The sequence below is a fragment of the Opisthocomus hoazin genome, chromosome 13, assembly GCF_030867145.1.
Source record: "Opisthocomus hoazin isolate bOpiHoa1 chromosome 13, bOpiHoa1.hap1, whole genome shotgun sequence".
NCBI classification, from domain to species: Eukaryota; Metazoa; Chordata; class Aves; order Opisthocomiformes; family Opisthocomidae; genus Opisthocomus; species Opisthocomus hoazin.
Window position 1 is genome coordinate 26006706 of NC_134426.1, and position 23434 is coordinate 26030139.

The window sequence follows — 23434 nt, forward strand, 5'->3', positions numbered from 1 at the left end:
TATCAGCGCCCTGGACAAAATAAAAAATAAATAATACCCACTCACCCCCGCTTTCTGAACTTGAATATACAGGCTTTTGCAATTGAGTGTCCTAATGAGGCAGCGTGTCTTGGAGTGGCTGTACTCATCCTGCCCTTAAAGCATCTGCCGGTCTGTGCTGCAGAGACGCTGTAGCTGCTTCCAGAGTGCCTGTGGAACTGCCAGAGTTGTCTCGTGGTCTATTAACAACAGCGAGCGTGACTTTGGTGTTACTCTGTGTGCCAGGCTGGAAGTTCCTGGTGGTCTGGCTTTTTCGTAATCGACTGAGAGCTTGAGGGCTGTGGGGAGAGTGGGTGGCTGGGAACAGGAACAGCTCTAGCCACCTCAAGATAAGCAAGTCGCAACCCTATGATTTCTCTTACAGCTCAAAATGGTGTGGAGAACTCATCTTCTGCAGAGGGCTGTGAAAACTCAATTCCCTCCTATTTCTGCCTTCAGATTAGAAAAAGAACGGGCTTCAAAGTGAGACTGAAAAGGCAGTCATTTGTAGTTATTCATAAACAGTCTGCTGAAATAGTATGAAGTTCCTAGCCACTATTTCAGTGATTTTCAGGTTAAGAGCCTCCATCTCCAAAAGCTAGTTCAAGAATGAGGTGTCTTAAGTGATTCCAGATCTTACAAGAAAGTTCTAAATAGCCACCTCCACCCCTAAACTAATCCGCAGTTTCTTGCATGTTCCCCCCTTCCTTGAAGAGCAGAGGTTAATGAAGTGAAAGGGAAAGGCACCTCCAAATGCCTGCTGATAAACCTCCAGGTGACCTGAGCTTGGTGACTCATGTGGTTCTCCGAACGAGCACTTAAAACATTTGTCTGAAAGCTGAAGTGGTGCTGAGAGTGCTCCTCCCATGCCTCCAGCCAGGCAAAAGTTCACCTTGCAGGCGCTGTAAACTGGAATCAGAGCAGGTTTAAAGAGCAGGCATTAATACAGTCTATTGGTACTAAATAATTAAAGGCCATTCTTATGCAGAAGGTCTGGAACATCTTTATTACTGCCTTTGATGTGAATTTTAATACTTCTGGTGGGCTGTGTATTAAGACGTGCTTTAACATTATCTGGTAAAAATGCAAGCTAGTTGTTAGGTTGCTAGGGAGGGTAGGTTTAGACTGGATATAAGGAAGAGGTTTTTTACCATGAGGGTGGTGAAACCCTGGAATAGGTTGCCCAGAGAGGTAGTGGAGGCCCCATCCCTGGAAACATTCAAAGCCAGGCTGGACGGTACTCTGAGCAACCTGGTCTGGTTGAAGATCTCGCTGCAGGGGCGTTGGGCTAGATGACCTCGAAAGGTCCCTTCCAACCCAAAGCATTCTGTGGTTCTGTGACTCTAACGCGTGCCTGGGCGTGCTTCCCTCCCACCGGCAGGTTTGTCAGGGGCTCAGTCACTGCTCAAAGGACAGCAGGTGACTAAAGATGCTAAAATGAGAAGAATTTGCCAAGCAGAAAATACTGCTGCCCTCCACCCCTTCCACACCCCCTCCCAATGGCAGTTTCTCTGCCTCAGCAGGGAGCTGCGCAGGACTTTCCCAAATGTTTTCCCTGCTAGCACAAGGGATGAGGCACAGGATGAAAGATCAGCGCCTGCTTTCACGTATCTCAGGGTGTTGTGGTGGGGGATTGGAGTCCGTGTGGGAGCCGTAAACACTGCAAGCCCTCATAGCGAATAGATGCTAAAAACAGTTACTGCTCGGTTGTGTTATAATATGCAGCTGGTACAAATGGATGTTCTTGTACCTGCTCCTGGGGCATCAGGGTTGGGCTTCCAGCTGTCCTGGCAGGGCACTTAACGATAACCCACTAGGGAGTTCAGATACAGTTCCCTCCTTCCCTCGAACCGCAGCCTGTCTTTTTAGGCAAGGAACTGAGTCAACAGAATAAGCAAGCGACCTGGACAGCCAAGATAAAAGCCTTTGCCGGGTTCATGCAGCAGTCTCCCAGCCAGACGTTGGCCAGTCCTTGGGTCGTGGGGCCTCGAAGATTTTTCTTTTCACTTCCTCTTTTGCAACAGCATAAGCAAATCTGAAGTCTTATTTATAACTTCTGTCGTAGGCAAACAGATGCAGTGACTGACCTCTTCCTTCAGCTTGTTTCCCAGTGACTTGCTGCTTGCTGACCTGTTAGATCTTGTTTGTTAACTTGGCTGAATGTGTTTTAGCGTCAGCCGCTGCAGCTGAGCTCAGCACCCCAGCAGAAGGCAACACCCATCTTTTTTTTCTGTATTTTTCCACCCCAACGCACACAAGTAATGCCTTTACTGCTGCCATGTTGTAGCTGGTTACAATTTCAGGGAATTTTTTTTCTACTTAACAGCGTTCCTTCTGCTTAGGACAGTCCGTTACGCGGAGGCTGTGTGTGTTTGTGCATGCGCGTGTGTGGGAGAAGAGACCTGGAAGGAGTGGTCAGGCTCTCGGCTCTTGTGTCCAGGTGTATCTGATGCCCATTTCCATGAGTTAAGCCCATTCCTTCTTGAAGACAGTTTAATTTCTTACCCACAAACCTGCAAGTGTTATTCTAAAACCTTCTGTCTCCTGTGGTTAGAAACCTGGTTTTCAGTCTACACTTAGTTTCTTGTGCTTGTCCATTGGCTGAAGAACCGCTCTTCCCTCCTCAGCTGTCATAACTCATAGAATTATAGAATGGTTTGAGTTGGAAGGGACCTTAAAGATCATCTGATTCCAACCCCCCTGCCATGAGCAGGGACATTGCCTTTATCATCATTAGCTGCTCCGAGCTAACACCTCCCTTCTTAGAAGTTCATCTCCACTGTGTCTGAGAGCAGGCATTTGGTTCTCAGGTAGCTTTGCGAAGCAAATCAAGCTGAACTCTTGCAGTCTCTGTTCAGAAGGTCTCCACGTTTCTTGTCCTTCTCACACTGCGATTATCCCTGCGTGTGGATGGCCCAGACTGAACTCAGCCTGCTAGATGGGGGCTTGCCAAGGCCTGGTGGCCTCGCTAATACTGCTGCAGCTGGAAATACCTTGCTTCACAGGCTGTTGTTTGCCTCATCCCTGACTGGACTTGGTGTGGATGGTGCTTTTGTGGTACGCACCATGTGTGAGCTTGGAGAAGAAAAGGTGATAAAATTTGCATAAAATGCACTTGGACCAAATAAAATCTCTTTGCAAAAGAAGCCTCTCTACCGTGCTCTCTTTCGCTCCTGCCTAGGATGAATCAGTGCAGCCGTTAATGCAGCCAAGTAAAATCCACGTCCTCCTCCTGGTACTCCATGGAGGGAACATCCTGGACTCAGGGAGCGGTGACCAGAGCTCGAAGCAAGGGGATGTCAACACCATCACGACAGTATTTGACACAGTGATGAGGGTGCATTACCCAGCTGCTCTGGGACACATTGCCATCAGGCTAGTCCCTTGCCCAGCCATCTGCTCCGAAGCGTTTTCGCTGGTGTCCAGGTAAGTTGGTGCTATTTCACCACAGAGGGAAATGTGTAAAATTTCACTCTTGTTTTTTGTTTCTTTTCTTGCATCCCCGAAATGTTCTGCATGTAGTATTGAAAGCTCTGACCACGCTTCGAGAATGCACTTACTAATATACTAGTGAAGCATTCAATCTCAATTTCATACTTCGCTGCAGTGAATACAGTAATCATGCAGCAAGAGTTCTAAGATTGATTTATTCTAATTAATCCAATAAATACTAAGGCTTTAATTCCTTGTCTGAGGGTTGTTCTATCAATGTAAGTATGTTGTGCTTGAAGATTTACGTTTGATGGGAGGTTAAGATTTATTAAGCTCTCACCCATTCACAGTGGAATAAACGGCCTTTCTATCTAGAGGCTTTTTTTTTAATGAACCGCAATACTGACTGGAGCCTCTGCAAATGGTTTTCCCCGCTCTGCATGTTAGGCTGAATATTTCCAATGTCTCTTGCCCTGTCCAGCCTGAGCCCGTACAGTTATGACGAAGGCTGCCTGTCCAACAGCCAGGATCACATTCCCCTTGCTGCACTCCCTCTGCTAGCGACGTCCTCCCCGCAGTACCAAGAAGCCGTAGCCACCGTCATCGTCAGAGCCAACCAGGCCTACAACGAGTTCATCAGATCCCAGGAGGGAATGTCATTCAGCGGCCAGGTGAGCCAGCCGCTGTTTATAGCCACAATGAAAGGGAGAGCAAGGGAAGCAATTTCCTTCTGAAGCTCTCTTTTCCATTAATCTCTCAGGAGGGATGGAAACATGACAGTGCTGAGCTGCAATAAGAAAGTATTGTGCTGCCATTTCTTTCTTTCTGAGAGAGAGAGATTATTGCTTATGCTCTGTCTTGAACCTTTGGGATTCAAAGCAAAGTCTGAGCTTGTGTTCAGATATGAAGCTACAAAGCTGTGGAGTTAATCAGTTTTCAGCGTGACACACCTTTCCAAATCAGGAATCCTGCCTTTGTTACTAAACAGGATCTCTACTCCCATTGCAAACCAAGGCTGTTTAAGCATTCCCATCTTCAGCAGCTCGCGCTGGAGTTGTCGCAGAAGCGGGATGCTTTTTTGAGGCTGTGCAGCCGCTGCGCCCCGTAACAGACCGTGGCTGAGCCTCACGCCTCTGTGAGCAAAGCGGGTCTCCAGCCCCGCGAGGTCTGAGCTGTTGGACTGGCTGTCGCATTGCACTGCTGTGGTGGGATTTACCCACCATGAGCTTCTGCCCAGCCAGCGCTGTGGCCAGGGCCCCAGACAGCCCTCTCCTAGCCGGGGGTCTCAGTGCGTTACTGTGCCTTCGTTTTTCACAAGGGCATGGAGTGATAGGACAAGGGGTAATGGCTTCAAGTTGAAAGAGGGGAGGTTTAGATTAGATAAAAGGAAGAAATTCTTTACGATGAAGGTGGTGAGGCCCTGGCCCAGGTTGCCCAGAGAAGCTGTGGCTGCCTCCTCCCCGGCAGTGCTCAAGGCCAGGTTGGATGGGACTTGGAGCACCCTGGGCTGGTGGAAGATATCCCTGCCCATGGCAGTGAAGTTGGAACGAGGTGATCTCTAAGGTCCTTTCCAACCCACACCGTTCGATGAGTCTATGATTCTATCTGTCAATATGTTTGGAGGCAGGACAGCCTTATCTCCTCAGGGAACACACAGGGAGCAGAAGCATGGGGAAGCTTGCCTGAAGTAGCATGAACAGCTGGCAAGGAGGGAATCAAGCTTGGTTTTCTGAGGCTGGAGTTAGCCGCGGTCAGTGCTCTGTGGTGCTTTCACTTTGCTCCAGTCGGCTGGTGGGGACAGCTAGAACACATTAGCTATGTTAGCTAACGAGGGTCTGCAGGATATGAGTGGATGTTCACGGACTGAATAGTTTTACTGATGAAAGCACCGGGCATCCTGTTACTGCAGCTTTCCTAGGTCTAATCCAGCACTCTGTTTAACTGTTGTTTCTGAACTGAAGTCAAGGGGCTTTTTTTTTCCCCTTGTCCCCTGCTTCTGTTGCCTTTTTCAGGTCTGCTTGGTAGGGGACTGTGTTGGAGGAATCCTGGGATTTGATGCCTTATGCTACAGCAATCAGACTGTGTCCGAGAGCCAGAACAGCAGTCGGCGAGGAAGCGTTGTGAGTGTCCAGGTAATGCTGGCTCCCAGTGTCTCCTGGGAATAGGTCTACTGGCCACAGAGCCTCCATGGCCCCTGTTTTTAGTAAGGATCTTCTCATGAAACAACAAAGAGTCTCTTCCTTATCAATGTGAACGTGTCTTAAGGTGCATGTGTGTCTCAGTTCGCTTGCATTTTCTCTGAACAGGGATGCTTCACACCAGAGGGTGAAGCATCACCGACACCCTTAGGAAGTTATTTGGTCTGAGGTACTGTATTGCCTTCAGCTGGATCTTGGGGTAGATGGGGAAAGGAGAGTAGAAGGAGAAGGACAGAATGTGGGTGTACTCCTGACTCAGCTGTCAGAGAGCTAAACACATATATTTCAAATCCCAGGATACCGACCTCCTGTCTCCTGGAATAACGGTGAACAACAGCTATTGTTCCAGTGGCTCTAATCTGGAAGCCAGCAGACACCTCAGCAGGAGCAACATTGATATTCCCCGTAGCAACGGAGAAGATCCAAAGAAGCAGCTGCCACGAAAAAGGAGTGATTCATCAACCTATGAACTGGACACGATAAAGCAGCATCAAGCCTTTCTTTCAAGGTAAGATTCTGAAGGAACAGAACCAGCAATATTCTGGAGCTGAGACTGGTGCATCTGTGAAGCCTGAATGTTGCCTTGTCATCCTGTGATAAGCAAGGTGGAGAAAAGTGTCTCATTTAGATTAGAGGGGTACAGATCTCAGTGTGTTGTATATACAAAAAAAAATTAACAGCGCTCCTGCTCAGTGGCAATGAGAGAATCCAGCTGCTCTGCTGCATCTGTATTACGATGACAAGAAGCCCTTCATCCTGCTGCTTGATGGCCAAGGCAGTCAGGTCACTGCTTTTTGCTGTGCTGCAGCTGCAGGATGGAGGTCGTAAAGCAAAAGTCGAAAGAGCGCGAGGGAAGAAGGTGAAGCAGAACTGTATGGAGCAGGGACAGGGGTTTGTGTTCTGTCCCCTGTGTGGACCCAAGGATGGGGGTTTGTGTTCTGTCCCCTGTGTGGACCCAGGGACAGGGGTTTGTGTTCTGTCCCTTGTGTGGACCCAGGGACAGGGGTTTGTGCTCTGTCCCCTGTGTGGACCCAGGGACAGGGGTTTGTGCTCTGTCCCCTGTGTGGACCCAGGGACAGGGGTTTGTGTTCTGTCCCCTGTGTGGATCCAGGGACAGGAGTTTGTGTTCTGTCTCCTGGCAGGGCTGCTCTGTTGTACCGAGGTCGTGTTTCAAATTTGTTACTCGCTATCGCAGCCCCCAGTTATCACATTCCTAAGGTTCTTCAAATGGACTTTCAGAAACGTATCCGTTAACATAACTGATGAAATTTTCATAACAGTCTTTCCGTTGCTGCTGATCGTTCAGGGATTACTTCTGTAAGCCTGGAGGCTTTTTCTGACTGAATCATCTTCTTCAGCCTGTGGAACTGGACAGCACAGACCTTTCCCTCCTGCAGGCATGGAGGAACTGCAACACCTTCTTAATCCCTCTTCCCCTGGGTCCCAGGTACCGGGGAGCAATGTTTTCCCCCTACAAAACACAATTGTCTGTATGGCGACTGTGCCCCAGGCTGTTCCTTTTGCCCTGTGCCGAGCTGAAGGCTTGTCCTGCACTTCTGCCCCTCCATCACTACTTGCAGTCATGCTCCAGCACGGGGACTCGTGTTGTCCTGCCATGTCAGGGGCCCTTTTGTGACAGATTCATAGGAGAGAGAAAGTGTCAAAGTGAATGTCGTTGGTGTGCAGAGATACTAAATTCAGAAAGACAGCTGCATTTACAAAAACTACAAGAAGCTTCTCAGCTATTTCCAACAGGTTAATAAAAGGCAATCAGTCTCTTGTTTGTACCTTATCAAAACAGCCTCCTGTATTACAGGAGAAAATACGAGCCGTGCAAAAACGTACTCTTTTTCCTCCTTGTTCTTGACCTCAGGGACATGGACTGAGCTAAGGAAAGTGGGCTGGCATCTTGCTGCAGTTTTACATCTGGTTTAGAACAAGCACTGGGCCGGATGTGGATAAGGGATGGCACAGTCTGTCATTTCAGATAGCTTTGTCCTGGTCCCTGCTGCTCCATCTCAGAAGGATTGTGCCCGCTCCCAATGTGGAGCGCCTGGGGGGAGCCTGGGAAGGGCTGTCAGTGTTCAGTGTGCCAATGGATTGGTGCATCTTTGCTTCTTGCGAGTTTTTTTATCTTTTTAAATCTACCTTTAGACCTTGGGTCAAAAATGAGTCCCTTCCTAGAGCTCAGGAGCAAGATTTGCTCCGGGAGAGGGGTGGGTTGAAGCTGTTGTATGAGGTTTCTCGGCTTCTCTCCCTTCCGCTCCGTGACGCCCGGGAGGCTGGGCTGCAGTGATCCACCTCTTCCCTTCCTGCGTGATGGCACGGGGTCACACGCGGATCCGTCCCTGGAACCTGGTGCTTGCAGCCGTCACTACTGAGCAGCGCAGCCAGAGCCCCTCAGCCTCTCCGTCACCAAGCAGTGATTTTCCCATACGAAAACCAAGCCCTGACGTGACGCGGCTTCGTGCGGGAGGTTGGCAGAACAGAGCCACGTTCTCCTGATGGGCTCAGCAGATGGGCAGCCTGGCATTCGGGGCCCTTTCTGTCCGTGCCGATTGCAGGTTTCGACTTGTGCCAAAGGCACTCATTTTGACTGGTGTGTCAGACCTACCCGCTTCCCTGGGATAGTGCCCAGCAAGCCAGAGCAGCATCTGGAGATTGCAATCGCACGTTTATTTTTAAATTCAGTCCTTCTGCACAACTACATTATTTCTGGCTGTGCTGTACTTGTATTATTGTAAATGAGTTGATTTGCTTCTGAAATCCATAAGCTCTTGTTTAATTAATGCACACGGTACATCTGCTGCTTTTTCAAGGGAGAACAGGGCACTGTAGGTGGCTTGGAGCATGACGGATTCCGAGTTCCCCTTGGCTCTCATTTCTTCTGATTGCTAAAAAGACTATCACATTCCCAGTAAAACGAGAGAAGCTGTCCAAATTGCTGAGCAGTACGAGCGCGCTCGTCCTCTCCCGTTCACCGTGAGGAGATGCCGTGGGAAGGCGGGTGGAGCACACCACAACCCCCTCGCACCCGTCCCGCCGGAGCACCTCCGCCGTCAGCACAGCCTTTCCTCTTCTGCCTTCATTCGAATTGCGCCGCTGTCACCTTGTCTTCGGCAAATCTGAACGTGTTCCACATAGCTTTGTATTCCTTACGCGCAGCAAACGTCACGTGTTGCAGTCTTGTCAGGTGAAATAATTGTGGCTGAAGGTGCCTTGTTTTTAAACGCGTTTCAGCGTCGCGCGGCTTGGCAGCGCGATCTCGGGGAAGCTCGTTCACATCACAGAAATGGAAACATGCTCCTTTTAGCTGTCACTGCTGTAACCTCCTGTTCCTCTCGCTTTTGACATCACTGTTGTGACTTTCCGTGGTGTGTATGTCTGGCATAAGTAAGCTTGTTATTCCCCCGCGGTTGGTAACCGGGAGCATAGTACCGTGCGCGTGCACGCGTGCACCTTTAGAGAATACACGACAGTGCGGCGTGAGAAGAAGGTTTTTTAGCATCCTTGGGGAGCGGCATTCAGCAGAGGTTCTGTAATGCATTATTTGCCAAAGCAGGAAAGCAAAGTCCGAGTGAAAAACTGGTTTTCTTCTCAAATACGTGCGTATTTGCAGCTGCCCATTTATTGAATGGCTGTCCCCGAGGAGGAGCGGGCGCTGCGGATGGTGGGGAGGGAGCTGCCCTGTTTCCCTGAGCACGGCAGAGCTGGGACAGCTGCCCAGCCAGGTGGCCAAGCCCGCTGCCTTCAGCCATGGCCGCGATGGGCGAGTCCTGTTGTGCACAGAGTCACGGCAAGTGCTGGTGACCACCTGGGATTTCGACTTGGGGCCGCAGAGCTGGCGAGAGATTTGCATCATCCCTGACTCCAGGCCAGTAAACCTTTTATCCAGCCCAACTGTCGTGGTATCCATTTATCCTACATAATTTCTAGAACCTGTTCAGATGTTTTCTAAAGTGTTTGCAAACACCCTGTTACGTCACTGCTGGTACTCTGTCTTCAGCTCTCCACTTCAAACTGTAACGGCAATAACCCGGCAAGGCTGCCGCCTGAATCTGTAGGACCTGGAGAGCAAAAGAAATCGCACCTTATTGCTTTTGGGTGGTGGCAGATGAATCTCAGGAGCCCTTTTGAGAACCAGGTTATTAGTGTAACCCACCTGTCATTTCGCTGTCTCATCCCAGATCTGGACTGCAAAGAAACGCCGCTTCCTAATGTGGGGGTGGGTTCCCAGGATCTTCATCTAGGAGCTCCTGCTTCTTCCCCAGTGTCTGAGGGATACGTGAATTATATCTCGGTGTTAAACCGAGGGCTGTGGCTGTGTTGCCCAGCCTGCGCTGTGCACAGGTTGAGTTTCACAAACAGATTTGACACCTGAAAGAGAGGGGGAAAGCTGAACATATTTTATATTGTTCTTCTTTTTAAGTATGGTTACCTGGAGTTGTTGGGCTGGGGTTGAGAAGCAGTTGGGTAATAATTTTACAGTTGTGACCTTATGCGCAGAATAGAAGTGGGAGAGTCCTGGGCGCACGATAAATACAATTATCGTATGACTCATATGGCCACTGAGTTAATTACACCCAATTCCCATTCCCACTGAATGCCATACACGTGCATGGAAGCTGTGGTGCAAACTCGGTGCACAAGGCTGTTAGAAACCCTCTTGCAGATTTTGATCTTTCTTTTTCTCTCCTCTCTCCCGTTTTCTTTTTTCTCTTTCCTTTTCAATCCTATAACATTTGTCCAACTACTTCCACGAGGAAGAAATGGGTAAGCACAGCTTTCCGTAACATTTGAGATTAAGGTGATGGAAGGAACGCGAGTGTTGACAGCCAGAAAGCGTAGCGGTGATGTGTGTCGCGGAGTGATGCACTGTGAACCTGCTTTTTTCCCCTGCTACTTGAGTAATTTTGGCTTGCTGGTGATTTTATCTTGCAAATGACTGTTCTGCTAGCAGCAACCCAGATTTTAACTCCTCAAAAAGAAAAACCATTTTGAGGAGATAGGAGTGTGTAAATGAACCCACTTGCAGCGTGGATTTGTGCAGTCTAAATTATGCGATGAGGTGGGGTAATTTTTGGGGGGATGTTTTACTGGCCAGTAAAACTACAGTCCTGAGACATCGGTGGGTTGATTGGCACAGTTCCTTCGCTGAAGAGATAGGAATTGTAGTCACTGTCAGTCACGTATCTGGCCTTCAATGACAAAAAAACAGCGTGAATAAATTGTGACTTGTATTTCCTCTTCTTGTCCCAGTTTACATTCTAGTGTGCTGAGAAATGACCCAGGATCCAGGCGATCTAGTAGCTCCACTATGTTGGACGGAGGAAATATTGGAAAGTTTGAGTTTGAGATCACTGACTTCTTCCTCTTTGGCTCTCCCTTGGGTCTGGTTCTTGCACTGCGAAAAACTGTCATTCCAGCTCTTGATAGTAAGTCCTGACGTAGACTGCTGAGCTCGCTCGGTGGGTGCTGGCAACAGCTCCTGCTGCAGATACGGTGATTTGATGAGACAAACGGATAAACCCCAAACATTTATCTGTGATATTTATTGCACCGTAAGGAAGCAGATCACTGTGTGCTCTAGCTAGTACTGATTATGCAATTTATTTTGCAGTGTACTTCCAAACATTAAAAATACCGGGCAATTCTTGGGTCTATAAATATTGTAATAAATTGTTTCAGTTGTCTAAACTGGAAGATGAGGGAGGTGGTGAATCCTTAGCATGTTTTTTTAACCCAACAGTTGTCCTTTTTACAATAGTCTAACAAATAACCTTTTGATACTTGAGGGGTTATTTTCTTCATCTTTTTAGTCTTTCAGCTCAGACCAGCTTGTCAGCAGGTCTATAACCTGTTCCACCCTGCAGACCCATCTGCTTCACGCCTCGAACCACTTCTGGAGAGGAAGTTCTACCTTTTGCCCCCCTTTAATATTCCTCGTTACCAAAGGTTCCCGCTGGGTGATGGCAATTCTGCTGTTCTGGGTAAGTCTCTTTGGATCCGTATTAGCTGTCTGAAGGGTTATATCCACACTTTACTTGAAATTATCAAAGCAATGGGAAGGACAAGAAAGAGAATTGGCCCTATAATGTTAGTCTTATTCCTGATTTACCAGAAAAGTTGTTTTCTTCCAACAAAACCAGTGCCTTGTTACCCATGTGCCCTTGATTAGTCACACAAGGGCCGACAGCTGCGGAGAGTCGTGATGTGGTGACCTCTCTGTGCAGGTCCTTGTTTTGCACCCAGACTGGTGCTTGTGATCGGGACTGAGTGAAACACGATTAACCTGGCAGAGTGTAGGACTTGAGTGTTTGTGGAGGGCCAGTGAAGACTCGAAGGAGCAGAGTCAACAGTGAGATGATGAGATGATTTACTTGATTGCACCCTGTGCTTTTTGATGGGACAGGCTACCGCAGATGGGCGGGCTGGTGACAGCGCCTTGCCCTTGCCACCTTGCCAGTGAGGCACTTTGTCTTCCTAGGATGCCTATGGTTCCTCTGCCATGAGTGGCCTCTTCACTTGCTCTACCCCAACTGCAGCAGTAACAAAGTCTCCAATGGCTGCGTGCATGCCCTTGTGTTTTACTGGGTTGCATCTGAAACAGCTGTGTCCTAACCATGTCCTGCCTCGGCTCCCATTACATCAGTGATCTTGCAGTTAATCTAATAAAATAAATTCTATTTCCTACCATCTTCACCTCACTTCTGTGCCTAGACTCTCACGGTCTGTTGCTATTTCAGCGCAGGCTCTCATTGCAAGGAGCTCTCAGGGAAGCTCACCACTGTGCGGAACTAAATTTGACCTTTCTGCTTCACCAAAGGCTTTGGTTCCCTGCAGGGTCAGGGCTTTGGGGCAGGAAGAACAGTTGCTCTGTATTTTTTCACTTGCTGGAGGTGGTTAGTCAGTGGCTACTTAAAGTCAACATTGCAATGAGTCGCTACTCCAAAACTAGACTTACAGCACACAAGAAATCATGCTGGCAAACCAGAGTAGAATATCAAAGCTCCAGCTAGAAAGATTGGGATTCGGTGGTTGTTTTTTTCCCAAAGCGCTGGTAGCTTTCCATTTGTTTAATATTTGAATCATGCAGGACTAAATGCAGAGGAATATGTATCTAGAGCTGAATAATTCTGGTGATACTCTGCATCATTTTTAAATTGAAAATCCAAAGCAGTGGTCTCCTGTGTAGCAGTGTCTTTAAAGATTGTATTGGAATTCATGAATCTGGAGGTCTGCTTTTTTAAATGGACATAAACTAAAAACCATGTTTGATAAAGTGAATAAAATACTTTCTGCAGGTCCCACTCACTTGTCAAATTTAGCGAAGATCTTGCTGCAACACTTTCTAAAAATGGATCCACCCACAATTACATTTGTACCCAGTCCGGTTACAACAGCTCAGAGCATCTATAGCGACTTGAAAAGCAATTTGCTTTTTGGGTGTATTCTAGGTATCAGCTGCAAGTTCATAAAAAAACGAAAAAAAAATCCTAAACAGAAAAACCTAAATTATAATTAGATACATACACCTTCTTCCTCTCAGATACATTTCAAATCCCCTGTTCTCACTGAAGCCAGACGTAAAAGCCCCGTTGATGCTGAGCAGCCTTCATTCTGGTTATCAGTCTGTGCCACAGCAGGGATCTTCTTAGTTTGCGGTGCCTCCCTAGACCTTTGTTGAGTCGGCTGTGTTTGGAGAGACGCTTGCTCTGCAGTGGAGAGGGGTTAAACAGCAATTAGCTCAACTATGAGAAGGATAGAGTGATTTGGAAACCCTCTCAGGTTTGAGCCTTGTTGTTTTAAGAGATGCTGCTCTGCCTTGATGAATAAAACTGACAAAAAACAGCTTTAAATTCGCTGCTGATGTAAGACACAGCCTCTTCGTTTGCTTATCAGAAAGTAACAGGCTATTCCTTTCCATTAGAGTCACAATTCCAGTGTTGTGATTTACACGTTACCCGGAAAGACTGTTCTAACCATGGTTTGCAAAGCCGCTGCTGAAGTGAGTGCTCACTGTAGGGCGCTCCAGAAGTTAATTGCTGCTATAATTAAGCTATATGATTTGGTGATCACGTAAAATTCAGGTGCTCGATTATAATTAGTTACGTACAAAACCTTCTGTAACACTGCTTGTGCATATTTCCTCCTGCAAATAGCTAGCTTTTTTTCAAGTCCATGATTCAGAAAGCCTCTTGGACTTTTTATGTTTTCCCATCTGTACGAAACGTTGGGTCCCTGTTTCATTACAACCAACTTGTAGAGTAAAATCAAATTCACGTCCCTGCTTACTCCAGTGCTTTGCACTGTGTAGGTTGTGAGGCTGATTCGAGTAAATCTCCCCTTATAGCGTACTTTTTTTTCCCCTCGTAGTAAAAAGATTTCTCTGGATCTGCTGGGTATTTGTGGATCTAGCTCATTGGAGAAGCTGGTTAAGAGGACTCCCTTTTCCTTGTTGTTAAAATGCCATCGTTGTGCTCTCCTCTCCTGCCAGTTAATCTCTCTGGTGTGGGTCTATTTGGAAAGTCACCCATGTTTGGTTTCTTTTACTCTGTTTGAAGGTTGTCTTTTCATGGAAGACTCATAGTTGAAGTGCTCAGTTGTAACTGCTTGTACGTTAACACTTTGTGGCCGCATGTCTGTTGTTCTTTGTCCTTCTGTTTTGTTGTTTTTTTTTTCCCATCTGCTTCTAGTTGAGACAATCCAGAACAATCCCATCCTCCTCATGGAAAGTAGCCCTCTGGGTGCTCTCCAGCACCAGGACAGCTTCATGGAAACAAGTATCCCCGTTCCCGTACTGAATTGGCAAGATGTTTCCAATAAAAGTGCTGGTTTTGCTGAGTGTGTGTAATCTACTATTGTCTATGGTGTTGGGTACTTGGGGTGCTTTTTGGAGATCATACCGTTGCCTCCTGGAGCTGAAATCTTCAATGCTGTGTCTCAGGCTATGCCACACGAAATAACCACTGGCGATCACGCTTGGGGCTGGTAGACCCACCGTGACAAGAACGAGCTGGGATTGCAAACGCTGTCCCATTCTGGTGTTGATGCTAGAAGGGGAGACTGCTGTCATGTACTTCATTTTTCCCATCTGTGGTGGCTGTGCTGCTGGGAGAAGGCTTTGGCCCCGAAGGGCAGAGTCTCTGGGTGGCCCAGCTCATGCGGCATGCGCCGGATCCCTGGGGAAGGGGTGGGTTGGTTGCAGCATGGGTCTCCCCAGCAGTCAGCCCTGCTGCACCATGGCCAGAAGTCTAATTAACATCTGTGTCACACCAGATTTTGTCCATTTGGTTATCTCATCAGTTGGACATTCCTTGTGGCTCTGCTGGATACAGTGACTGAGGCTTTCAGACCCCAAGGTGGCTATACGTGTTGGCTTTTTAAGAGTAATTTCTCGACTCCTGCCTTAAAAGCAAAGTTTGATGCATTTATTTTGCCTTATTTTCCATCATAAATGCTGCATGGCCTCGTTTATTCTGGTTGTGGCTGGTGCTACATCTGCAATTCTAACGAGACTTGACTTTGTTGTAGCTTTCTCTTCCTTGTGTGTCTTACTTGCCCGTTCTCACCCCTTTTTCAGTGTTTTGCATCAAGAGCTTGGTTCTGCTGCCTTGTGTTTTTTTAACAAGCTGACCCTTGCTGTTTATGAGCAGCCCAGTTTGTGATGTGGTCATACAGGATGGCAACGTTGCTGATGATTCCAGATAGTCTCTCCCTTTGTCTTTTGATGATGTTAGATGATCTTTAGGTATGCAGTTGCCATGTTGCCTGTGCTGTGATGTTCTGTAACAAAGCAAAGGGAAAGGATCTGGCACTATTAATTAATCACTTTGGAGGTCACTGATGAAATGCCATTTAACTGTCATCTGATATTTTCTGCTGTCAGGACAGAGCCTTCAGGAGCTGCTCTGCTCTTTACCTTGTGTGTGTCAAGACCACAGTGTGACCAAGCTGTGCTTGGCTTGACTGTAGCAAGTGCTGAATCCCAGCTCAGCCACTGGCTGGCAGGAAATTTCCAGAGTTGTAAAAACTTACGGACAACAGAGATACGTGTTGCTCTTGATCTCAGGGTAGCGACCACAGAGTGCCCAGCGCTGACCAGTGACTCCAGTGCAAGCAGGATCTGGCCTGTGCTGAGCAGCTGGCTGGCTTTTTCATTTTTTTCTTTTTTTTTAATTTTTATTGAACTTTGCATATTTTTGATTGCTTTCAGTATTTCCCACTTCGGTGCCACAGCTCAGCCTGCAAATAGCACGTACGGAAATCTGCCATTCGGATACCCCAAGGACTCAATGCCGTGCCAGCAGTACATTAGGAGGATGGCCCAGCGCTGTTCACTTAGTGAGAAACAATTAGTAAGAACACTGATAAACGAGTCCATAAGTGAAAAGGCACAGCACTAAAATGAGTATTAAAGAACCGTAGCTAGGCAAAAAAAAAAAAAAAAAAAAAAAAAAAAAAAGTAGTGATTTTTTGCATCTTATGTCACCTCTTCTGGACGTGCAGTTAAATCTCCGTCCTGGCCCGGTGTGTGCATCCTGCAGTGCGAGCAGCGGCGGGTCCTTTGCTGGGAGAGAGGGTGCTCAGGGCACCACTCGAGCCCCACCTCCTCTTCCCGAAGCTTCCTCGTTCTGGTAAAGTCTGCCTTCAGACACAGCACGGAGCACGCTTCAGCCCGTGCGGCAAACCGGGGGCCCCTCTGCCCTTACCTAGCGACACAAACACACGGCTAATCCTGATGAAAGTCCTGCTCCTGCTGCTCCTGGGCCACCCGGCTTCACCCAGGGCGGGAAGTGCTTCCCTGACAAACCTCCCTGCGGTCCTCGGGCTGTGGCTGGAGATGCCACCTCTGCGGTGCAGAAGACTGGGACGCTCAGGAGCAGGAGCGGTTGCAGGCACTGGGGTCAGCGCGTGCTGGCGCGGTGGCATCGGCAGCATCCCACCCTGGTCACCTCGCTCCCCGAGAAAGCCCCCTTGGTTGCAAAATTGCAAGAGCGGTGCTGCACGAGGGATTTGGCACAAAGAATACACGGGGTTTAGAAAATAGGTTTTTAGGGTGGATTTTTTTTTTCTGTGAGTCAAGTCCCAGGGTTTCATCTGGAGGTTGCCGCAACTTTGCAGTCGAGGAAGTTTGGCTGAAGGCGCAATAATGCATAAGGCAGCAGGTTTTTTGGCCGTGCTTCCTGCCCTGCCTGTTCCTGGCCCTCGTTTTTCTCAGAAACTGTCCTTTTTCAGGGTGTATAGCTTAGGAGAAGGGAGTAACGTGAGAGGAACCCAAGCCGGCTGGAGCACGGGGGGGAGCGAGCAGACTCCCACCCCCGAGGCGGGCGATGCTAAACTGAACAGTTCCATCACGCCGCAGCAGCTGAGGCTGAAAATTGCTCCTCTGGTGACAATTAGCTGGGGTGGCGTTGGAAGGGCTGTTGAGGTTGGGTTTTTTGCTTCAATCTCACTGTATTAAAAAATCCCCAGTCAGGCCCAGGAAAGCCCCAAATACCAATGTTTCTTCCTTTATTCTCTTTCTGCTTTCTGGGTTCACAAAAAAAGGAGCTGAAATTCCGGCAGAGCTAAGTGAAGCCGTGCTAATGGAGCCGGAGCCGTGAGCAACCCGGGCAGCACCACGTTTGGCCCGGCCTCCTCTCCTGTGTAGCATTGCTGTAACACGCTTCAGTGTGTAACACGCTTCAGTGCGTCTTCCAGCTGCTTCCTCATTCAAACCACAGATGTTTTATGTTTAAGGGAGGGGAAGAAGTTCAGGCTTCGCTGGTAGGTGTTCTTCAAAAGCTGAACCTGGCGTTTTTCCTAGTGCAGACAAAGCCAGACCTCTTCTTGCATCTGACCACGGTCAGGGAAGCTGATGGTCACCATCTGTGTTCCAGCTGTGTTGGGGCACCTGTTCAGTGTGGCACGAGGGCATAATCGCAGAAGGATCTCACAGTCTGTATGAATGAGGGAAAGGAGAGCAAGGGGTAACGAGGAAACTGATGAGAGGGTTGTCCCGGGTCATGCAGCAGTGGGAACGAGACCCTTTACCCTTGAGACCATTGTGGGGTTGAATGCGGCTCCTGGCTTGGCTCATGTTCACAGAATCACAGCATGGTAGGGGTTGGAAGGGACCTCTGTGAGTCAGCTAGTCCAACCCTCCCATCGAAGCAGGGTCACCTACAGCAGGCCGTAGAGGACCTTGTCCAGGCAGGTCTTGAATATCTCCAGAGAAGGAGACTCCACAGCCTCCCTGGGCAGCCTGTTCCAGGGCTCCGTCACCCTCAGAGGGAAGAAGTTCTTCCTCATGGTCAGCTGGAACTTCCTGTGCCTCAGTTTGTGCCCGTTGCCCCTTGTCCTGTCACTGGGCACCACTGGAAAGAGTCTGGCCCCATCCTCCTGACACCCACCCTTCAGATATTTGTAAGCATTTCTAAGGTCCCCTCTCAGCCTTCTCTTCTTCAGGCTGAACAAGCCCAGCTCCCTCAGCCTTTCCTCGTAGGAGAGATGCTCCAGTGCCCTCCTCATCCTCGTAGCCCTCTGCTGGACTCTGTCCAGTAGCTCCTCATCTTTCTTGAACTGGCGAGCCCAGAACTAGGCACAGTACTCCAGATGGGGCCTCACTAGGGCAGAGTAGAGGCAGAGGAGAACCTCCCTTGACCTGCTGGCCACACTCTTCTTAATGCACCCCAGGAGTGTTCTCCGAGTACAGCCTCTGCTTGCATTGTCTCCTCGTGCTGGTGCTTTCTGCAGTAAGAAAGCTGAGCTGGCTCGGTGGGTTGCAGGTACTGGTAGCAGCCTTGGCAGCCAGCGGCTTAAGGCAAGGTGAAAAGAAGAGGAAAGTGCTGAGAAAGTGATGCTGGTAATGGCCTTTCAGGCACGACGTGGGCAGCGTGTGCAGCTCATCGTCGGGTCAGGCTCCCGGTAGGGCTCGCATCTTGCCGTCCACAAAGCTTTTACACAGAGCAGCTGGTGGCCTGATTTCCCCTGCAGAGAACAGAACTCTTTTACCAACACTTAGCGACGCGTTTTCTGCTTCCTACGTTCGCTTTCCCTCCGCTGCAGCAGGGTTTGTGTGGGCACAGACACCGCTACTGCGAGCTGAGAGATCAGAGGAAGCAAATCAGTGGCCCCAAGCGAAAAAGATCGACGTGAAAATAAACCAGCTGCCAAAACAATGCCCTGTGTCAGCCGCGTGCCGGGGTGAAATCCAGGGATATCTGAACTGGCTGAAGTAGGCAGAGGATGTTGCTGTGTGGGAGCAAGGTGCTTGCGTTCCCCGTGGCACCTACCGCCTGGCTGGGCACAAACCCGTGCCCGGTCTGCTGCCCGGGAGTGAAGTTCAGCCGCTGCTCCTCAGGCGCAGCAGAGATGGGCACTGTTAAGAGGACAGTAAGTGGCTTTGCTTTTGCATGGCAGCGTCATACCGGTGCTGCCTGCTGTGAAGTGCTGGGTGTTGGCATTACAAACCCCCTGCAGTGCGGGGTCTTGAGATGTCCCACAGCGCTGAATTCAGCCTCATAGCATCCACAGAGGAGAGAAAACTGAAATGCAGAGATTTTATCGTGACTTTCAGCATCTCTCGGTTTGCCAGTCCTGAATACGTGAGGTCCGTTTCCCTCCGATACCTGTGTAGGGTCGATATGAGCATGACTTGAAATCCTCCTCTGCTGTGTTTGTGTACTGAGGGGTTAGGCCACGCTTGGTAAACCTCAGGTTGGGATCTAAAAACCCAGACTTGCACGTTGTACAAAAGAAGCTCTGTTTTCACAGAGACTGAGCGCTCCCCGGTCCGCCAGCACCGACTGGAGATGTAAGTGCTCCGCACCAGACTCCTTTCTTTCGATAGCCCTTACTTGAGTTGAACGAGTGTTGGCTGTGTCCATTAGCAATAAAACACAAGCTCAAATTTAGTCCCTGCCAGGCACGAAAATGTTTTCTTGATTTTTTTTTTTTTTGGTGCATTAATGCTTCTATCTTGGAGATGTTCATTGAAGTCTAAATGTTTCAAGAAAACAAATACCCCCTTTCTAAGGTTGTTTTTTGTTGTTCTCCTTACCTTGGTTATTTTGTCGCGATGTGATTATATGAAGCTGCATATATTCACATCTGTATGTATGACACATGCTTCTGTTACTGCTGCTTGGATAAGTCTGCCTGGGTTTTCCTTTGGGGTTTTGGATTTGTGTTTTGAGCTACTTACTTTGCTTCTCTCAATCAAAAACCCGCTCCTCCAGCCACATGTCTCTGCCTGCTGTGGTGTTTGCTTTCTTTTCAAACCAGAGCTCCGATGAAATGGGTTTTTTTTCACTCCAATCAGTTCTGAAAGGTTTTTGCACCTGCCAGCCTTGTTTGCCTCCTTCCTCCCCTCGAGTTCAGCTTGCCCAGCCTCTGTCTGTTGGTCTAATATTTTGATTTCCCTGTTTCAACTTTGTAGCAGATGTTGTTCAGTCTCATGGTGCCGTCTTCATGGAAAACGCGTCCCTGTCCACCCCCATTTCAGCCCCTCAGTTCAGGGGCTTCCGGAGAGCCAGTGAGATCAGCATTGCCAGCCAGGTCTCAGGAATGGCAGACAGTTACACTGCTTCCAACATAGCCAACAGTAAGTGTTTCACCCCCTCCGAGACTACCGCTCGCTGCCGCACCGCTCGCTCAGCACCATGCACCGGGCCAGAGCCACGCAGCTTCCGTCTGTCCGTCTGTCCGGGGTTGTGCTTTCCATTTATACCAAAAAAACGTGAATTATTCCGCCTTCACCCGCTTTCGTCATCGTCAGTGCTGTGTGTAATCGTATGCCCTGGAGGGACAGAGGATATATTTAATTGTATTACAGGGGCCACCACTGTGTTATGCATGTTGGACTGCGCTGGTGACAAACTTTTTAAAAAATAATAATGATTGATAACTCATTTGGCTGCTTTGCGTGGTGAGGGTTAATCCAAAGGGATGTTTCTGCGCTGCTGTTGATAAGTTGTGCAGAACTGGTCGGGATCAGCGCTGCCGGACTGATATGCATTATCATATTATTATCACAAGGCTGTGGCTTGATGCAGATCGCTTCAATGTGGTCCGCAAAAATGGGGATGAGTAAGTCCCTCTGTAGTGCTGAAAGGGAAGAGCAGGTTTGGCTTATTTATTGCTTTGCGTTAGAAATTCAGCTCTTCTGCAGCCCGCAGGGCAGCTCAGAGAGTCAGCCACTTACAACCCATATCCCAGAGCCGAGTGAGGAATGAAAGGGATTTTTTTTGTTATTCTTCCCAAGACCCGTATATCTTCCCAGCCAACACAGTGGAGAACAACAGCCTCTGCTTATGGTTCAGCCCCTGCGTTGTTTCAGCAGAGGGGTGACATTAACAGTCCCTGTCCTCAGGGACCTCTGATAACCCAGGCAGAAAAAGGCTGGAAACCAAACAAATTAAATCCCCCCCAAAAAACCCCCTTCAGCCCAAATTATTGTCCCAGAAGGTGGTAAAAAGTTAGAGATGCTCCATTCCTGGCATGTTAGGCTACAGAGCTGCGAACAACTCACTTCATAATTAATTGCTGAAGTTAATAACGCTCCCTGGGGCGAGTGTTAGTTGCTGAACGTCTGTGGGCACTGAGCAGGAGCTGCTGTAACTTCTTGTCCTGTTTGAGACGACATTTGGCAGCAGGAAGGAACTACCTGCGCTCCCACAGACGAGGTTTTCTTCCCCAAAGCACACCCGAGAGCAGACGCCGTGCTCCCCCCGTGCGTTCTTATGTTTGTCCTGGTAAGACATCTTGCCAAATGCTCGCTAAATATTAAATCTGCTTGGGAAGAAGGCTCCTGGGGGAGAAGGTGTTTGTTTTGTGCTGGTTTCACGCCCACGGAGAGCTGCCGAGCTCCGGGGGACGGTGGCTGTTCGTTATGAAGCGTTTACGCCGGGGCGATGCCTAAAGCCCCGCGTCACGCGACGGAGGGATCCTGCCTCTGCGAGCCGACGGCCCACGCAACGCTTGCCTCTCCTCACTTTCCCCGGTTATTTAGCTTCTGGTTTGGGCGATTTATTTCTCCATGCGCTTCGCAGCCATCGATACCTGTTTCTGAGGTCGGAGAGGAAGAGGGCGGCCCCGGCGCGGGCTGCGCACCCCGAGCCCCCGGGCTGTCACAGCCCCTTCCTTCGCCTCCCGAGCGCCGGCGTGTCCTGCGCACTGGTAATGCGAAGCCGCGGCGTTGAGGGTCGGATGCGATCTGTGCTTATCCCGCAGGGAGAGCCGGAGGAGGTCCGGAGGGGCACCCCAAAACCACGGTTCCCTCCCAAGAGCCCTCCTTGGGATGCAGCTTTCCTTGAGCCGTGAATGTCTGGAGGATGAAACCGGTGTTGGCTGTGGCATGTGTGTCCCATAATAATGTGTGATTCCTGCCTTTTTCTTCATTTTATTTTTCCTTTTAGAAACCAAAGACCACCTTAATCATTGCAGAGGGTTTAGCCTTCTGTCCCAGCTTGCCCTCCCTCACAAATCCCCTACCCAAACCTCGTCCGAGAGGCGTAGGCAACGTAAACGTGCAATCCCCTCGAAGGGAGGAAAGCTCAAAAAACCGTGGAGTCAGGCTGCAGGCTGTGCTCTTCGGATACCCGACCTGGACATCAAGACAGGTATTCTGGAGAGATCCACTCCGGTCGACCTGCTCTCTCATTCGATAGTCACAGAACTTCACAGCAAATCTATGCGCTTTCACTGAGGCACCTGCAATTTCTGATTGCATTTTAACAAGCATTTCTGTCCCTTTGCTCCCAAGATCGATCGTAACACAGCTAACAGCTTGGCAAGAGCAGGAGTTCTTCTGGGCAGAGCTGTGGGGACAACGCTTCTGCCTCCACCACTGTCTTTAGAGCACGGAAGAGCAAACCCTGTCTGCTTCCTACACAGAATCTGAAATTACCCAAGCTAGGGACTTGCATGAGAAATGAGAGGTTGGGACATGAGCAGGAGCTGCCAGACTGGAAGACAGGGAGTCAGAAATGGCTGCGAGGAGGTGCCCGTGTGCTCTGGAAAAGCCATGTTGATCCATCAACGCCCTCCTCCTTCTTCCCGTGGCTGTTCAGAAAAGCCGGGGCCATCAGGATGAGCGTGGCCTGGGCGCGGAGCCCAGCCAGGGCTGGGCCATGGGGGTGGGCTGATGCCATAACCCCCTGCACGGTGCTGTGGTGGGAGCTTTGTGCACGTCTCTGGAAGGAGCTGGTGGGTCCATTTCTTCAGTGTCTGTGCTCATCACAACTAGATTTCCCTTAAGAAGAGAGGTTCGTTGGATCATACCTGATACCTGGCAGCTTTCCTGGAAGTCCGTAAAAAGAGGACATTGTCACAGAGAAAAAACAAGCTTGAGGAAGCCCTTGTCAAAGCCCCAGCTTGCAACCTGCATGCAAACACGGCTCCTCCTGTTGCTCTCTTGATCTGATCCATCTTCTCTTTCCATTGCTGCTTTTCTGGGCCGGAGCGCGTGGGGGTTGAGAACTCCTCACCACTGGGAAAGCAGCCCAGGCCTTTGGGTCGGAGGCTTTGGGCTGAGACGCGCTCACGTGTGCGTGGGCAGAGATCAGGGCAGCGTTGAAGTGTGGTGGAGTCCGGTGGGTGAACGGTGGCTGTCGGTCACTTGTGTGCAAGTTGTTGACTCCCTGGGGGAGAAACTCTTCATTGTCTGTGCCTTTCCTACCCAAGTCCCGGTGTATTTTTCAGTCCCACGTGCAAAGGAGTCGTGGTGGCCCTGGACACTTCTCTTGGTGGCCACTGCAGAAGCTGTGCTCCTGGGGAGGCCAGGCTGGATGTCTCAGTTGCCT

The 23434-nt window shown here is 49.3% G+C and overlaps 1 protein-coding gene across 12 annotated transcripts in view; it reads left to right on the top strand.

Annotated features, from left to right (window-relative positions):
• Nucleotides 1–23434, top strand: part of PITPNM2 (phosphatidylinositol transfer protein membrane associated 2) — a 145715-nt gene that overhangs the window by 108614 nt on the left and 13667 nt on the right. For 6 of the 12 annotated variants that reach the window (XM_075434417.1, XM_075434422.1, XM_075434418.1 and 3 more), the window contains 9 exons: nt 3200–3444; nt 3932–4121; nt 5463–5582; nt 5945–6156; nt 10908–11083; nt 11468–11638; nt 14345–14494; nt 20071–20235; nt 22049–22252. In XM_075434417.1, the coding sequence (XP_075290532.1) occupies nt 3200–3444; nt 3932–4121; nt 5463–5582; nt 5945–6156; nt 10908–11083; nt 11468–11638; nt 14345–14494; nt 20071–20235; nt 22049–22252 (1633 nt within the window). The other 6 variants (XM_075434424.1, XM_075434423.1, XM_075434425.1 and 3 more) reach the window with 6 other exon arrangements.